Source organism: Diadema setosum, chromosome 14 (genome assembly GCF_964275005.1).
Source record: "Diadema setosum chromosome 14, eeDiaSeto1, whole genome shotgun sequence".
Lineage (NCBI taxonomy): Eukaryota > Metazoa > Echinodermata > Echinoidea > Diadematoida > Diadematidae > Diadema > Diadema setosum.
In genome coordinates this window covers 12,771,408-12,790,262 of record NC_092698.1, presented here as the reverse complement: position 1 = coordinate 12,790,262, position 18,855 = coordinate 12,771,408, and the positions used below count along the sequence as shown (strand labels likewise).

At 36.8% G+C, this 18,855-nt stretch overlaps 1 protein-coding gene across 2 annotated transcripts in view; it reads left to right on the top strand.

The window, feature by feature from the left end:
* LOC140237689 (ferrochelatase, mitochondrial-like) overlaps positions 1-16,268 on the top strand; it is a 73,247-nt gene extending 56,979 nt beyond the window's left edge. For both annotated transcript variants that reach the window (XM_072317616.1, XM_072317617.1), the window contains exons 9-11: positions 7,006-7,170; positions 11,855-11,914; positions 14,009-16,268. In XM_072317616.1, coding sequence (XP_072173717.1) covers positions 7,006-7,170; positions 11,855-11,914; positions 14,009-14,143 — 360 coding nt within the window. In that variant the 3' untranslated portion in view covers positions 14,144-16,268. The remainder of the gene's footprint in view (positions 1-7,005; positions 7,171-11,854; positions 11,915-14,008) is intronic.
* Positions 16,269-18,855: the final 2,587 nt, after the last annotated feature.

Sequence of the window (18,855 nt, the reverse complement as noted above, 5' to 3'; positions counted from 1 at the left end):
TATTCAAAAAAAAAAAAAAAAAAAACCTAGATTTTTGGTGTGAAAAAATAACAAAAAATTAATGTTTCAGTTGAACTGATGCCAGTGAAATATATCAAATTTCCTCCAAACAGGTCTGAACACATGACACTGTGCAAGAAATGTTTTTTTTTTTTTTTTATTGATTAAAATTTTCATTTCTTCATAAAAAGGTATGGAAACCTGCATAATTTAATTCCTATGAACTTACTAAAATTTAGTTTTTCCCTAGTATTTGTATTATGTGGAAGTAGTGTACATGTAATATGATTTGGTAAATAGATATGTTTTCACGAAATGCGAGTGATGGAAGGTCACAGTAATTGTGCCAAAAACTTTTTGCCATCTACTACTTTGAATCAGCTGGGAATGTCCAGTGGCGTTTGTGAGGTAATAGATGGAGTAGATGTAAATCAACAATTATTGGAATGAACATGGTGGTAGCAGTAGGTCAAAGGTCACCGTACATTTATTTAAGATGTCATTTTCTAGCCGTGACTGCAGCTGGGAAATGTCCAGTGGTGATATCTGGTAAAAAATGTCGAATGCAAATAATTGCCTGATACTGTATATAATGCCATATATTAAGCAAGTCTAATTTTTCATGAATTGAGACTCTCCAATGATTTCGTGAGTGGTTAAATTTGCAAAATTTTGAGAAGTACAGTACTGAAAGGAAAAATGTATGCGTGCACCCCACATTCATGTAGGGAGCAGAGTAAATATTTTTGTGTGCCTTTAAATTCACAAATAGCTTATGTCATTTTCTAGTCGTAAATTCCATAAAGTAATTATCCAGTTATGATATTTGGTTTAGTGGGCAGAAATAGATTTAAGAATATTGCCATTGTGCTGAATACACTAAAGTTCAATCCGTGGTCAGTGGTCAGTGAACTTCATGAAATTATGAATGAGATCCATGCACACACAGTGCTCCCATAGTGATTGTGTGAAAGTGGAGGCATCCAAGTCATCTTTGCACCAGTCAAATTGCTCTAGTTCGTATTGATTTGATGCCAAAGACAAAAAACAAATAAGAAATAGTAAAGAATTTAGTCAGTTTGAAACTTTATAGACAACAACCATTTTTTTAGCTATTGAATTTGCACACATGGTTTCTACTGATTTTGCTTATTTGTGAAAATGGGGGAATGTTTTCTTTTGTATTGGTCCAATTTTGATGAAATCTCTATCATAGTACTTGTTTCAACCCATTCCCCAACCTGGTAGCCTGCGTATTCAGTCTATGAGCATTTCAGAATTCAGTATGGAACGGGTTAATTTATGCTGTTATTTCAGCCAACTTGAACATTGTGAAGAATTTTGCTTAAATGGAGCAAATAAATGCTAGTTCCCACTAGATGATAACATTTAACACAACTTTAAAAAGAAAAGCACTCAGAGAGCACAGACCTCTGCTAAACCAGCAACTCATTTCCCAAAATAGAAGCCTTTTGTTGATGTCACTGCATGGTGCCCTGCCTGAGCAGAGTGCGGCATGCGCTTTAGTGCATGTATGTAAACCTCCAGTACGTGCAGCTTGAACGCCAATGTAACCTCCTGTATCCTTGGCAGAGAAAACTAGTAATGTTATGAAGGAAGGACTTTGATATTGGTAGTACAATTATATACCGTATGAGCCCAACAGAAAACTGTATTGATGAAAAGATGAAAAATCCTTCAAAAATCCATGAAAATGCCCATATCACTACTAGAATTGAATGAGGTGTTCCTTGTGTCAATATCGACCTTTTATGCAAGTTTCATTTTAATCCATACACAACTTTTTGAGTAATTTTGCACACAGACAAACCAATGCTTATGATAACTTAACCTCCTCCTTCCTTGGCAGAGAAAACTAATAATGTAATGAAGAAAGGACTTTGGTATTGGTAGTACAGTATATGAGCCCAAAAGAAAGCTGTATTGATATTTTCTTTTTCTTTTTGATTATGTTGTTTTCTAGTCCTTACAGATCAGGTTTCACAAGAAAAAAAACACAATTACACAACAGCACAGTCCATAATTTTATTTTCAAAATGCACCTTTTCGGTGCAATTTATGATAATGAGTTGACAAGCCCAAATGTTGTGACATTGAGCAGCCCTTCTGATATTGTGCCTGGATACATGTGGGTTCTAGAGACAACAGGTAACATGTGTTCAACACATCAAGTACGTGCATATCTAGGTAATTCACCATGAAAATGCCTGTGTGCCAATAGATAGTCCGTAGTAATCGTGAAAACTGCCCAGGGAAATCTCTTCTCTTTGTGTGTGTGTGTGTGATTCCCAGTGAAAAGAAAGGGAAAGCTGTGCAATGTGGCATTGAGACCTCAGTACAACCAAGCTGGAAATCACAACATTTGAATATTCAAAGTTTTGTGTAGTTTGTGAGGACTACCTTTAGCTCACTACATTTGGAGAAGACTGCCAAGTGATTAGCCTTTTTCCAACCTCAGAAAATTATGAAAAAAAGGGAAAAAAAGAGAGAGACACCATGCCAACAAAATTTTGACACAGGAACTGTGAAGACTATGCGCCTCTACCTGCAACTTTTAGAAGGGAATGGGGTAAGAAGTGTAATGAGGTACTTATATTTCTTTATATCCTTGAACCTTAATGAACATTTGACATGATACTGATGTGTATTGCCATATCTATCCCCCCCCCCCCCATCTCAGTGTAGCACCAGATGGCGTGAAAAACCATGGTTGTCAATGGGAGCGACAGTGTGACTGTAATTGATAGTAAAAGCAGTGTAACAACAGTCATATAAAAGCCTCTGATGATGTGGGGATTGTTTGTTAACCATCACATCAGGAAACTGTAAGTTGCTGGTGCCATATTAATAGAGAATGTTCAGGCTCTTTTCAAGGTATCAAGGAAAAAAGAAAACTTGGATTCTTGGCTCATGGAAATGTTTAGAGTTTTGTCTATCTGTGAATAGCTGAAATTTCAAGAAATGACATTATCTAGAAGAGTGTAGGATATTCCATTTTTAGCTCACGTTAAATGAGCTAAATGTTGCAAGCAAGCTATTGCAATCTTTCACTGTCCATCATACATCTATCTTATGGTGTGCAGTGTGAGTTGTTGCGACCAAAATCACTCTGAGAATGATCGCACAAAAGAAACAATCAACTAATGTTCAGGCGGTTTATTAACAGTGATATTGTGGGTATAGACCCGTAATCGGTTTTCACATCAGTACAATAATGATCAATAGAAACAATTATAAATCGGTAATGAAATCAGTTACACATATTACAGCCAAATCTTAGGTCACAAGGTCCATGTAATCCTCTGGAAAGGTCCAAATACAATGTTCAGTGCACAGATGAATGATCCTTGATGCACCGATGAATGATTCCTCTGACATAAATCCAGAGGTGCTGGTTGCAATAGTCCACGTTATAAATCCAGGGTATACACCGTGTATGTCCACAGTGAAATGTGCAGAATCCATCGTTATGACGACCACATCCAGTCGATGCGTTGAATGATGATTCACTTTATATTGTCCAGCTAGGAATCCAGCCCATCACAGCTTTGCCGTACAGTAGCAATGTCCGTTGACATTAAAATATGGAGTCTATCTCCAATGTAGGCAAGTTAATTCTCTGCAGGCAAAATGTCTCCCAGGCCTTATCTCCACAAACATAACAGGTCAGAAGGTAACACAGGACTGACTATAACATGTCGCTTCAAAGCCAGAAGTGACGTAACTCTCAGAGCAGTGGTGTTAGGTACTCTACCTACTGCAGAATTTCTCCGGCTTTCATATCCATTCACCCCTTTCTAGTACTTTCTGTAATTTTCTCCAACCTGGGACCACACCCTTGTTTATACTAGCAAGTCCAAGACTGTTCCAGGAATCCTAGCTGACTCACTGCCTAACTATGTGCATAACATCCTACCAAAAATAACTACCAATCACACTGGGCTACAAGGACACTGCCTCACTCAGCCAAATATGTTAGCACTTCCTAGAACATTCTAGACTGGGTGAGAAATCATTCTAGATTGAGTGAGCTATAATGTATTTCCTGTCACATGCCTGTACTGTAGCTACATTGTATACCACCTAGAAAATTCTCCACTGATCTGGTCAGCCTGTATGTGCTATATCTATACCAAATAGAATGTACTCCATTAATCTGGTCACCCTGTGTACATACACATTAAAACAACCATGCATATAGTACATCATACATGTACATAACTACTAATGTGTACATTTGTGACAGAGTCATGCATTGCTTTTTCAGGTTCATTTCCTTCTTGGAAACTGATAGCAGAGTTTTAATCGCAGGAGTCAGCGATGGGTGAGGGGATCGTAGTTTGTACAAATGATGTTAGTACCCCTATTTGGGCCTCTAGGAGAGGGGCCCCAAATACCCTCAATTAGGATGGTATTGCCAAATTTCAAGATTTTCAAAATAATTTGCCTCAGGTTGAGTGCCATGAAGACAGAGTGCACTGGTCATTTGAGTGCTAGACATGGAGGTCTCATGTTTGAAGATATCTTTTTCTTTTTTGCTTGTCCATTTGCATTTCACAACTTGAGCAAAATCTAATTGTGGATTGTTCATAAGCTCTGCCTGCTGAGGTGAACACAAGACCGGCGAGTCTCTTATAAAACATTGTGGGCTGCAATATCCGATTTGATTTCACAGCGTAACCGAAACCTAGGTGTATTCATTCCTAAGCTCTGTCCCCTCGTAACCAGTCAAAGTTGACAAGCTGGAGATGATGCCATTCTCTGGGCACATTTTTGTCCAAGTTCAAGTCACAAGGATATAATCTATCACAGTAAATTAGAGCAATTGATTGTGAATTAACTGTGAAAAAGATCCGTGGACTTCACCATATTTGAACGAGTAGATGGCATCTGCCTCCACAGTAAACCCCTGTACAAGAGTCAGAAACATGCAGCAGGAGCTGCATGATACGTCATCTTCCAAGCACACTGTCGCATTCACCGAAAGATTGGTCTGCATCTGGTTGTTGGGGATTTGTTCTGCGGAGACTGCGTCTGGCTTCATGGATCTCCTCTCTATGGAAGAGAGCGATAACGTCAGAAAAATAAGACTCCTCCTGACAGACGGATCTTTCTGTCCAACTGTCGCAGACCAATGATAGTGTAGGAATTGTGTTGTAGCCATGGATCACTCACTCATTACTTGTCAAGATCAATGCAAGAACACCTCTGTATATACCACTCTGTAGAAAGTTGTACTCACATATAATGTGCTTTAGTTAGAGGTATGAATAACCTGCACTTACCATATTTGCAAACTACTCTAAATGTAGCCAGCAATGTGTTTATGTTCACATCACTTCTTTTGTGATGAAAAAGATATGCCACTGTAAAAGACATGAAAGCCTGCAGTGATGCAAAAACCAAAGCATTTTGGAAATAGAGAGATATAATGCTAAGAATTGTTACTTTTCTGTTAGCACAATTCAAGATTAAGCAAGGACATGCGAAAACTAAAACCTCTTCTTTACCAGCATGAAGTTCTGTATACTGTGCGTTGCTATAACACAATGACATTGATGTTGTGCCAAAAAAAAAAAAGACTATTTCCCTCCTTTTCCAACCTCAGACTTTTATCAGTGCATTGTATACATAAGTACAAATAAAGCAAGTGTACCATTTCAGCAGACCATGTAAATTGTTAATTTTGTTTGTGATTGGACAATTTTGGCAGTTCAGACAAACAGTCATCAAATACATGTGGGCCTGCTTGCAGTACAGTTTGACATGGTGATATACAAAGTTTGTCAGAATTCCAAATAAGAGTTTGAAATCGATAAATTTTCATAAAGCAATCATGAGACTTCAGACCTACCTGGATCCACACTGAATGAATGTAAAAAAAAAAAAAAAAAAAAAAAAAAAAAAAAATCATTACTCATACAAGGGTTATTTTAATGGCTATGATCACTTGTCACATGCCTTCAGGATTTTTTTTCAGCAGCACAACAGTACAGTTTGTGCTTCAAAGCATTCAGCTGCACATGTGTAGAGTAGATAAAGCCTAGAATATTATGCATGCATCAAGTGAAATATCACTTTAGAGTGTCATTTCAGCAAAAGACTCCAAAAATGTTAGTCTTTTGAGCTGAATATAGATGTTACATAGATAAGTTTATGAGTGATGTGTCAGTCGCATAGCTGGCACAAAGTCCTTGCCTACCAAATACCTTGTAGCTATTTGAGGAATACACATAGTTCAAATACACACTCATAAATTTTTGATGGCCTGTCATCCATTTCTGTTGGTCATGGACCACTGGGCCACCACTAATCTCAAGCCTTTTCTTAGGGGTATACTTGTTAATTATTTTAAAGCAGTCGTCATGCTGTTCCAAAGTTGATTAAAGATGGACAAATGATAGATGAAATGTTCAAATTTGGTTGTGATTGTATAAACATGGGATCATTGGTGACGTAATCTTGAGCCATTGTTGTAACCACCAGTGGAGTTTCTCAGCTCCAGCAGCACGAGTGATGGCAGAATCTTTGTGTAGTCATTGTCTTTCCGGGGTGTGATCTTCGGGTAAACTTCTCAATATTCATTCACATTTTCGTGTAGCCTTTGTGTGTGGTTCATATGCCATCATGTGACTTTCTGTACCTGCTTTGGCTGTTAGTTGACTTTTGACCATGTTTGGGCCATCTTCCCATGAAATAGATAATTCTATATTGGTATTGCCATCTTGTGTCAATTTTGGGACAATGTGACACCATCCCATTGCTCATGTGATATTCCTGTCATTGAATGTGAAACCGAGTGTGATCAGCCACAGCTATCATTTTCATAGTGACTAGTAACAATGTCTGCTCTTTCATACTCTGATTGTGAGTGCTATAAATTGACTACTTGAAATGTATAATTACGTAACATTTAATGTCATAATTCTACGTACCTGTGCATTGATGCCATTATGGTCTGCTTCTGTCTGTCTCCATCTTAAGGTAGGGCCGTTACCATGGTTGGGTCCTCAGACAGATGAGGCCATCAAGGGACTGACAAAGAATGGCAAGAAGAACATCCTTCTCGTCCCCATTGCCTTTGTCAATGACCACATCGAGACCCTGCATGAGCTTGATCTTGAGTATGCAACAGAACTGGCAGAGGAGGTAATGAGAAAAAAATTCAGTACTTTCCAATTAGCATGTCTGGTATATATGCATCTAAATTGTTAACACTCCATCTTAGCAAGTACATTCTATTCACAAAACTCTGTCAACAATTCAAGTACAATATAAAAGAATGACAGTTGCTATTTTAGGATTTTTGTATCATTGTGTTAAAAAAATACAATCTGTATGCAAATCACCAAAAAAAACCTGAAAAACCCCCGAAGTACAGGTGAACAAATCAGGTAAGAACTCGATGTCCTCTGAAAGGCCAGTAGCATGATAATAATTATTTTAATATGCTATTGATGTGCCCAAACTATTAATTTTGCATCTGCTGTCATCAATATCTGGTAATACATAGAAATTGGCGGCGGGGGGAGACCTACTAAAGAAGGCTTTTAACAGTAATGAGACAACTCTGGCATGTGAAAATCATATCAATTTCATGATGTCTGGCTAGGGAGGTAACATACAGAATATTCCAGCTGAAGGGTTTGAAATGCTGTTAAGGGACTTTTAACCTCACTGATATATGTGACCCGCTGCAACAAAAGGATCCGCAAGTCGGGGGAGGACAATTTTCTGAAAATGACATGACATTATTCCCTTACTCTTCCACTTTAATGTCATATATAACATGACTCACAAAAGTACTCCGTTACGGAGATGTAGATTATTTTATAAGCGCATGTCGAGTGGTCTAAGGAATCACCATTTTGAGAAAACCGCCTTCAAAGTTTTCCTTCCGACGCTATCATGATCAAGGGGATGCAAGACAGTTTTCACCATTTGACAATAGAGGAAACGCTCCTAGCAACCTCCGCGATGTTCATTCAAGCTTAGCGCCAGCGGTCTACGCACGACCAATCAGTAACCAGGATGCCATGCACTGACCAATGAGATCACTCCCTCGTTGTTAGGGGCGGAGTCTAGCTGCGGCGCTAAATCCAAATCTTCGGACACATTTCTATTCCGTTGAAAGTCTGAAAATCATGGCCCAGAAAAATGCTATTTTCTTGCCTTTCCTTTGATCATTTAGCTTCGAAATTTCGGCAGACGATAGAGGATGCATCACACCACAAAATTATGTCAAAAACAGAAATCCGAATGTTTTGACGGATTTTGATGATCTGACTTCAAACTCGATTTTCTCGGCTCGCCCACCAGCGACTTCAGGATCCTTTTGTTGTAGCAGGTCACATATTGTTGCAAACCTTTAAGATGGATCATTCTGTATATTGTTTTAAAAACAAAAGTCATCAATCTCATGATGTTAGTCCATCAAAGCACTTTGAGAACACATTGCTTCTATTTGTCATGGAAAGTCTGCTGCACCTGAAAGAAAAAAAAATGGTCTTTAGGCATTCTGAGAACTTTTTCCTTTTATGACACATTTTCCTTATACAGTTCGACCTCGATTATCCGGCCTCCTTTTATCCAGAAATCTCTATTATCAGGACGCAGTGAAGGACTTTTTTTTCCATCCAAAAATTGAGAAAAAACAGTGACTTTCATGGATCTATTTCACTAATTTCATAAGATGTGCATAATAGGTTTCTCAATATCTAATGAGGTAAAACATATATTATTTTTCACATAAAGATATACTTTATTTTTGTGAAGAAGGGACTACAATTTTGCGCAGGCTAGCATAGATTACACCACCATTGCGGGGTACTCTACCTGCCTAGCTGCCAGTGCACTGGGACGGCAGCTTGGACGGCAGCTATATACATTAACATTGTGTCTCCCATATCTGGCCAATTCGCTTATCTGGATGAGCGCCGGTCCCGACATGGCCAGATAATCGAGGTCAAACTGTATCTGTTTGTGTCCTAATCTATTTGCCTTAGTGTTTCCTAATAGGACTGCATAAAAAATAATATATAAATTATAAGACAGCTATTAAATACACCTTTAAAATTAAGCAAAAGAAAAGGTAAATTGTATAGAATGAAACAGCCTTTGCCTCATCCTTCGTTATGCTTTATACACTGTACTGTTATTAGTACCCTGCGTACGTAACATATTGTAATCTTATTTGTGGCATTGCAAAAAATCTAAATTGAATAGCGTTCAAATTTTTTTTTTTTTAAGAAGGCTGTAAGAATTTGTATACATTCCTCTTTTACTCATACTGGTCCTTTTATTCCACCATGTAAAAGTTCTTAAACAAGACAATATAAATATTCTTTTAAAAACAACATTTGTGTTCTGATATATATACACACACACAAAAAAAATATTCTACCTCAAGCTTTCAACATTCTTTTTTGTATCCCACAAAACATTCATTAATACCCAATACACACCTACAATTACATTCACTGGAATACTGTAAAACATGATATATTCGCGGCATGAATTTTTCGCGAATTGGAGCCGACGGCCTTTTTTGCGGCATGAAATTTTTGCGAACTTCCGCTGGTATTCAATGCATATAGTGTAGACAAGAACTTTCGCGTGCATTTTAACTTCGCGAATCTTTGCACTCACAAAATTCGCGAAATTAAAATGCACGCGAACATTCCTCGTTTTACAGTAACCCAAGAATTTTATTGGCTCACAAATCCTTAGTACACCATGCACCTGATGTATGAAATGCTCTCCCAAATCATCATGAGCATTTCACATTTTTTTCAGACCTTTAAAGGGAAAATTAAAAGAAATAATGGTGAGAAAATATTGTTCTTTGGTTGAATAATCAGACACATTGAAAACAGTATTGAAATAAAGTGTAGTATTGACAACAGCTGCTGAGAAATGTACAATATGTGAATGTTTTGTGATCTCAAGCATAACCACATTAATTATCCATTATTTTTCTAAGTAAAATGAAACCATGTCATTTGTGCATCCTCCCACCCCCTTCACTTACACTCTTTTCCTTGTGTGTGTGTGTGTGTGTTTGTTTGTTTGTTTGTTTGTTTGTTTGTTTGTGTAAGTATGAGTAAATCCAAGAGATGGTTTCCTTAGTTTTGTTATGAAAAAAAAAGTCTGTCATCTCATCAAGCTTCTTTGTGGATAAGGAAGTTTGTTGTGATGGCCCCTGCAGCTGTTTTAGCTATGTTATGAAAGAGAAAATGCAATAATCTATTGTATCTTGTATCAGAGTTGTTTTTGGAAGGTTTGAAAATTGGATTTTTCTTAGAAAAGTAGATTTCACTTAGAAAAGTAGATTTCACTAATTCTTATAAATGTCATTATTATTTTAATTTTTGTTTGTATATCTTATTCTTGAAAAAGTTGCAGATATGAATTGCAATATACCTATTTTGCAAATGATAACTTTGTTTTTATTGTTTGGTTTGGCAGCAAGGTAGCTTTAATACTCAGTGGCATTATTTGCCATGTAGTTAAGTGGCTCAGGTCAGGGAGGTGGAAGTTTTTCCACCTCCGTGGCTCAGGTTAGAGTCCCAATGTGTGTGATAATGCTGCCCTCCCTTATATGGAGATTATACTTCAAGAATTTTTTGATAAAATTTTCATTCTTAATGATTTTCATTATACATACACTTGTACAATATGTAGTGAGCATAGTCAGAATTAACAAACATTGTCAATCTGAGGATTTCTGTTTTTTGTCCCTGCTGACTTAAACATCTTGCAGGAAAAAAAAAATGAACTGACTAATTTGCAATTGTGACAGCTTATTTCAATCTGCTTCACTGCTAATGACTGCTGATGATTGGCATTTGGTTGCTAGGAAGATGCTAATTGCTTTAACTTTCTGAATACCAGAGGTCATGGTTTGTGTCCAATGGGTTTTTTTTTTTTTAGAAAAGAAAAGATAAAGAAATATAAAAAGAATAGAGTGATGTAATGCATTTGAGGATTTATCTTTGCTGTTTGGAGAGAAAAAATATCTTAAAAAAAAGAATCAAACTATAAGAGCACAAATTTGTACTTGCAACTGACAAATCTCATTTCTTTCATTCAATTCTTGCATCATCAATTGGGATTTAGTGTGAAAAAGCATATGATTGCAATAATCTTATAAAACACTTTTGTATTATTGTTCAAATTACATGTCCATGACTAAACAGATAGTAAAGTCTGCTTCCTTTGACTTGTCAGATAAACAGAACCTTTCTTGTTTACTGGGTGTCACCTTATGTCAATGGTGTTGGCATCCTTCACTGCATGCACTGATTCAGTCCTCTCATTTGGCAACCAGCTGCAGATAGACTTTTTCAAACCTGGAGTTCATTCCTCCATCTTTCATTACCCACAATGTGAAAATGTTTGTAGAGTAATGTTTTCTGTGATAGAGTGTAATATCAATTTTATTCTCACTACAGGGAAATCATTGGTGTCCATGAGCAATTTTTCAATTTGATTTCTCTCTAATTCTGGTCCCATGAAAGCCCTCTACAGCCAGTAATGTAACTTGCTGCCCCAATACACACTGCGAACTCTGCGAACTGATATTTATTCACATCGTGACTAATTTGCTGTTGACAAACAGCTTTTTTACACCCTGTGCTATCATCCCTTATCCTTGAACAGCAATATCATCACCACAGAGCATTATTTGAATAGACATCCATTGTGACAGCCTGCCACACTTTTACTTGTATTATCCTCTGGAAATCCTTCATACCTCCTGCATTCCATCTATATGTAGGTTACACCCACAGAAATCTTTTCTCCTCTTTCTTCTTGACTTCCTGCTTGACAGTGTGGTGTTGACAACATCCGCAGAGCAGCCTCTCTGAATGACAGCCCAATCTTTATTGAGGTAAAAACCATCAGTAAGCTCATGTGATGTGCAGACCATAACTATATATATATATATATATATATATATAATGAATTTTATATTCTATAATTATTTATTGTTATTTTTGATTTGATTAGATTTATATGACCACATGTGTAATCAATTAGTGACCCGTTCTGGCCACTAATACACACACACACACACATACACACACACACACACATATATATATATATACATATATTCATGCAGAGCTCGACAATAATTTTTTCTCTGATTGCCCATTCAGGCCACTAAAATCTTTGAATTGAAATTCAGTTGCCCCCCCCCCCCCAAAAAAAAAAAAAAAAAAAAAATGTACTGTCCCCAAATAATAGAAAATGTAAAAATTCATTGTTGATTTCAGCTGCCTGATAGGGCTACCAAAAGAAAAAAATTGGTGGCCCAACATCAAATTTTAGTGGTCACTGGCCACCACTAATGTCGAGCCCTGATATGTGTATCCACATATAATGTATATGCAGTAAAGGTCACACATATTTCTCCAGAGTGTAATAATAACACATTATGCACAAAAGTCATTATGTCCTCAATGTGATCTTTTTGTCCTAATCAGCATTCTTCATATAAAGAGACTACAGACTTCTTCTTCTTCTTAAATTCATGTATCAAGCCATATCCTCCTGATCAGAGTACAAAGACAGACAAATGTATATTGCAGTCAATATATCTTAGCACTGATGCATGTACATGTATTTAGATTTGAGGATTCTTAAAAAGTATGCACAATTGATGAGAAGAAATTAATGTTTGACTTGGTGATAATGCACCCTTGTAATTACTTGCTATTGTGTCTTTGTGGAACACTCATGATAAAATGGCACACAGATATGTTGTAAAGTTACGTAGTTGAGCTGCAAAATAGAAAGTTATGCAGAATGAAAGAGGAAGAGAAATATATATGCGAGAGAGATAATGAGGAGAAGAGAGAGAATTAGAGTGAGAGTAAAGATAAATGATTACTTGTTGCACATACATGTAGTTTTTGGACTAACTTTGCCTTTTTGTAGTTTCAGTGCTAAAATGGGATGTTACTTAGTGATAGACTGTAATGGAACATGACAGAGTATAAAATAGCTTTTTTTTTTAATAAAAAAAAAACATTTGGAGTGGCAAATTATTTCCCTATGAAATATGTAGGTAGTTTTTAATCATGTACTTGGAATGGCTGTGATCCTGCAGTGTTAGTTATGGTGCTCGTAGGAATCCTGTAGAATGAAAAAATCAAACTGAGAAAATGCAGAGGTATTCCATTATTTCTTTTTAAGTTACTGGACCACCATGTTTGGTGATTTAAGGAGACCTTAGTTACTGTATTATAAATGTTGAAAGAAAACACAGGAAGATTATAGGGAAAACACATCGTTGAATCCTGATAGAAACAGAAAATCCTTTTCTGAAAATCTTATTCTTTGAGATTTAAAGATGTCTTTTCTTTTCTTTAGAAGAAATGCTCTGAAATGTTTAGATGAGAATTAATAATGCCTTGTCACGATTTTTACCAATTCACAGTGGATCAATCCAATTCGCTTGACTCAATAAGTGTATTGCAAACAGCCTTGCATGCTTGTGGGAACTCACAGGCACACCCTCATATATACACACACATTATTCACTAAAGCATATTTCATACCAATTGCTTAATAATATCTGTATGTTTATTCCTTTGGTAAGGATATTTAGAAAGCAAAATTCTCATGTTTTTCATCTTGTCTTGACATGGTTTTGATGGTGATGTTGAAGATGATGATGATGATGATGATGCTGATTATTATTATTTTGTCTCTGACCAAATGTCCTTTATTTCACTTCATTCTGTTTGAATCTGAAGAGTAAGACATGACAAAGTAGGCACATATTTCCTTTGGTTGACACATTAAGGAGAGTTGTGCCCCAGGAACAGATTTGTGCAAAGTGAACTCTTGCTATATTCCAACCATGTGACTTGCCTATACAGGTGCAAACAAAAACAGTGTTAGTACCTTTCACTTCACCCTGTAGCTCAGTCATTGGCATATCTTGTGAACTGTCTGCTCATCTTCACCTGTGCAGGCTATGGCTCACCTTGTCAATGACCACCTGAAGTCGGGCCAAGTGTGTTCCCGCCAGCTGCCACTCCGCTGCCCTATGTGTGTCAATACAGTGTGTGGCAAGACCAAAGAGTTCTTTGCCAGCCAGAAGATATGACTGCAGAACTAAAGCTTGGAGCTAATGCTTCCCAAGACTAACCTTAGTTTTTTGGCAATACTAGTGGAGAGATATTGTTGAAATGCTCTCTTTAAACATTTATACAGATATGTCATTCTTTGATAGTAGTGAGTAACTGAAAAATTCTTGTCATGATGCTCATATGAAATTAGTTATTCGTAATCCAGACATGAAATTCCTAGCTGCTACGTACTATAGATTTCCATGAACTCCTTTATTCCCAAAGGATTTTGTCTGAATATCATTTAAAAGTAGACACATTCATTTGTAATGATTAATCAAATAAATGGAACGATATTCTTTGTGCTGTGCACAATTCTGTCATAATCAACAATTTTGCTTCAAATCTGAGCACAAGGTTCTTGTTACCTAAAGAATATTATTCTTCCTGTGATTGATCTTTATGTTCCTTCCATGTCAATGTTAAAGAATGTAATCATTTAGAGGTGTGTTAACAGCTGACCTCCAGAGTTTGTTGTATCTTATCTAGGTCAGTAGTCATGTGTAATTAGTGGAAGAGAATATTTTTATATAAGAAAATACATTATTGTGCATTACTTTTGTATGGCTTATAGTGATTTTTTTTTCACACCAATATTGAAGATAGTGAATTCAAATTTAGAGAGAGTAAACGGTAAGACATCTATATGATCGAATTGCAGGAGATGAATCAGGGTTGTGCATTTCTGTTTCAATGAGACATGTGTATAGTGAGCAGAGAGCAGCAAATTATCACTCTTTGTCTTCTAATGATGCATTTTGTCCAAGTAGTATTTACCTTTCAATGAGGCTAACCTTACATAGGTGTCCACCAGAGCCCCGCCAAGATTATGAATTGCTGCAGGAGCAAATTATGTCATTTTAGCTATCTTTCACTGTCAGACGAGGAAAAAAAAAATATGTGAATCATTATTTCCTGGGACATTACTACAAAATCTCTGTGTATTGACTGCGACTGCAAACATACGTAGGAGTGTCCTTGGAATCAATTGGAAATGCCGTTGATGATGCTATTTTTAGCAGGACAGCATGGATAAATATCAACTTGTAGGAGCACACACTGAAGGTGAAAAAGTCATAGGTGAAGGTCAAATACTAAAGTTTCACTATTTCCCCTCATAGAGCTGCAATGCCCAAAGTTATTTACATGAAACTATATGTATTATCAGGTAAAGATTCTCTAGATAAATTTTAAGGTCGTGGGGTGGGTCAAGGTCAAAAATCAAGTGAAATGCAAATATTCACTCTTTCTTTGTGTCTTGGAAGTGGAATAAGCTGTCTTCATAAAACTTAGTACATATTACGCATATGCATGTGCTGCCTGACAATAATTCTGTTGAGAAGTTTGCAGTAACGAGATTAAAGATCAAGGTTTGGGGAGGTCAGGTTATAATGCTAAAATTACACTTCATGGTGCAATTACACTATTTTGTCTATAGAGATGTACCTCCGATATAACTTAATATACATGTACAGCTGTAATACCCTTAATTAGGCATGTATATACTGCACAATGATTCGGTAGGGAAAGATTTGGGCCATGGGGTGAAAGGTCAAGAGGAACTGCTAAAATTCCACTGATATTGAAAATGCCTCAAAGTATTGTCATGAAAATTGATGTGGACAGATAGTGATTATTTGCTAATCATAGGAACAATTTTATCACATTTGAAAGATGTTCTGTAGACTTATTGGGGTAAAAGTACGAAATAGGGGAACCATACCAGTCGCCATAGCAACATTTTAGTTTTGAAATGTGTTACAGTTTTTCAAACCATTTCCCAACAAGCTATCCTAAGACATTGTCCGTGGGAATTGTAGGACATTCAAAAATGTATGAATGTTTTTAGTTTATGGTGAGAATACCCATGTTTTTGTATTTCATCAAACATTGAGGTGAAATGAGCCAGCTGTGTTTTGAGCATTCAGAGATCAATGGAAGGTAGTGGTTGGCCATCTTTAAAGACACAGTGTGTACTTTCAGTGTTTGTGTGCCTGTGTATTTGCTAATGCCTATAACAAACTATGATCCTTCCTTTACTTTGTTAGCCAATTTACACATCTGCTGCTGTGTTTCCCTTTCTTTTCTTTCTTTTGGCTGTAGTGTTTGTCAATAAAAAACAGTAAAACAATTATTAGTGTCCCTGATTTGTATTACTATTTCCTTTGAACTTGACTGATGCATTTATACACTTGAATGGGTTTGTTTAAATCACTTTGTAGGTGGATTTTTTTTTTTCATTGTTGTTTTGTATGTGATTTGTGGTTTCTTTATTTTTATTCACGGAGGATGAAGAGGGCATTCACCAAATAGCAATTGAAAAAAATGACTGAACTACAACCAAGTTTAGACTAAACAGCAATGAATGCACTGTACAGTGTGGCAGGTATCCTTGATTGCTGAGTAGGTCCATCAAACTTAGGTTTGGACTACATTTGTAGGGCTCCACCAGGTGATTATGAATGCACAAGTCCAGAGTTTACGTGCACATGGTGGGAATGCATGGGCGCATGACTTCTTCTGGAGATTGGTGTATGTTTGAAGGAGCTGACAAATCTCATAGGTACATGTCAAATCTTTGTAATTGTAATGAGTGTAATTTTTCATAGAGTACTTTTCATGGTGATCATGCAGGGGTGGCAATATCACATACAGCTCTAGATATCTACTGCATCAAACAACAGGGCCAGTGCTACAATCAACCTTCTCTTCTGCAGATTAGGCCGAGTCTCTTGTCTCTTGCAGCCAAAAACCAACCACTGCATGTCCCCATTGTATAGGTAATACATGTAGTCATCTGAGAATTTCTTCTTCACTCAGGTTATACAATCCTTCAGAAGGTATTTCTATGCACTCATATAGGAAAAAAAAAAGAGAAAAAAATAAATGTGAATTATGACAACAATCTTATGAGCACTCAGTCACCTGCAAAGTGACATTTCTGAAAGCATGAAAGGGACATGAATATAATATGTGAACACTGGAGACATGGCATTTGAATTTTCCATGCAGTAGTGTTTTAAAGGAGACTTTTTAAGATTTCTAGACTTTTGCATTTGAACATCTATATTAAAGTTCGTTAAACTTGATACAGAGTTGCAGAATTTATATTGACTGGGATAAGGAATAAGAATGTTCTCGAAATTTTATAACATATCACAATGAACAAGGATGATGACATAGCAGCTTCACATAAGAATACATGATTCAGTGCTCAAGGAAGCAGAACAAAATGAGAAATGAAGAAAGCATGCATAAATTCTATACATGTGGAGTTGTGCAATTGGTATTGTAATTGAATTACACTGCTACATTATTGGAACATGTTAATCTGCTATGTTATCATCCTTGTTCAATGTATTATGTGTTGGTTTTATCAGAGTATTGATTTCTCTGCTGAAGGACCACAATTTAATTCAACAAATCTATACATGGCATTTAATAGGCGCGGTCAGACTGGCAAAAGATCGAGAAGTTTAAGATCGCGAAGTTTAACAATGCACATCTGTACATGACAATGACCTCGCGCTTCGGAGACACCGCCCGCAAACAGATTGAGAAGTTTCGCGGGAAGTTTGCGGTCACACTGGCAAAACTTCGAGATCTTAAAGATCGCGATCTTAAACTTCTCGATCTTCTGCCAGTCTGACCGCGCCTATTATCGATTTGTGTACTTTATACATGATGCAAAATTATATGTAGCATCTGGAATGTCCTTTTAATGGCTTGTTACTTGATAGCCATTCTGAAGTGGCATATCGTCGCACCCAAATGTACTCTTTGGCATAATGAATAATGTCACTGTGTCTTTATCGGCATCCTTTTCAATGATACGTAACATTACGTGTATATGCATCATTGGTAAGTTTATGAGATTCTCCGTTCATATTTATACTGTTAACAGTATAGTTTGATACTCTGTTAGGCCATTGTGGAGCAGTTTCTCTAGATGGTCATGTTCATGTTGAATGATATGAACGTGATTTTACCCGACGATATTTTGATATCTAAATTAGATTTACCTCATTCTGAGACAGTATACTATGATTCAATCGTCGCTCAGACTGTTCGTTATCGTCACACATGTCATGTTACGGATACAGGCGTCCTTGTTATGATTTTGTTTTGAGAAAATGATTGCATGTTCTCTTGCCCATACCATTAACCTAATTCAATCACCTCGGCCTTGATGCAAATTAATACATCTACCGGTAATCGCTATTCTTTCAGACTGCATTGCGAATCATTTGCTGCTAAAACCCTTTCCTACAAGATCCTTCGCGCATATCTAGATAGAAACTGTTTGCGAAACTATGTTTTAACTATTTGCGTCATGTCGTGACACGAAATTCTTCTTCATACCCATCTAAGGCACCGCTTAATTATCCAAACCACAGTTAACTTTCGTGCAGAAGTCTATTTAGAGTCTGCCATTAAGCCGATCGACGTTCGCTTAACATTACGTCATGTACATGACGTCGTGTATCATTTATTATATATGCACGTGATATGCGTCATCGAAAGCGGAAATATTAATTCGCCCTGTCAGACTGTAGACTGACTTGACCAGAGAATGCCTGTCTTCATACTAGTGACATGACATTTGCTCCTGCGACAATAAGCCAGTTCGGGGTTTAACTTTGAGCATGAGCAGAAAAAGGTCATTTGTACCAGAGGAGAGCATGTTGGT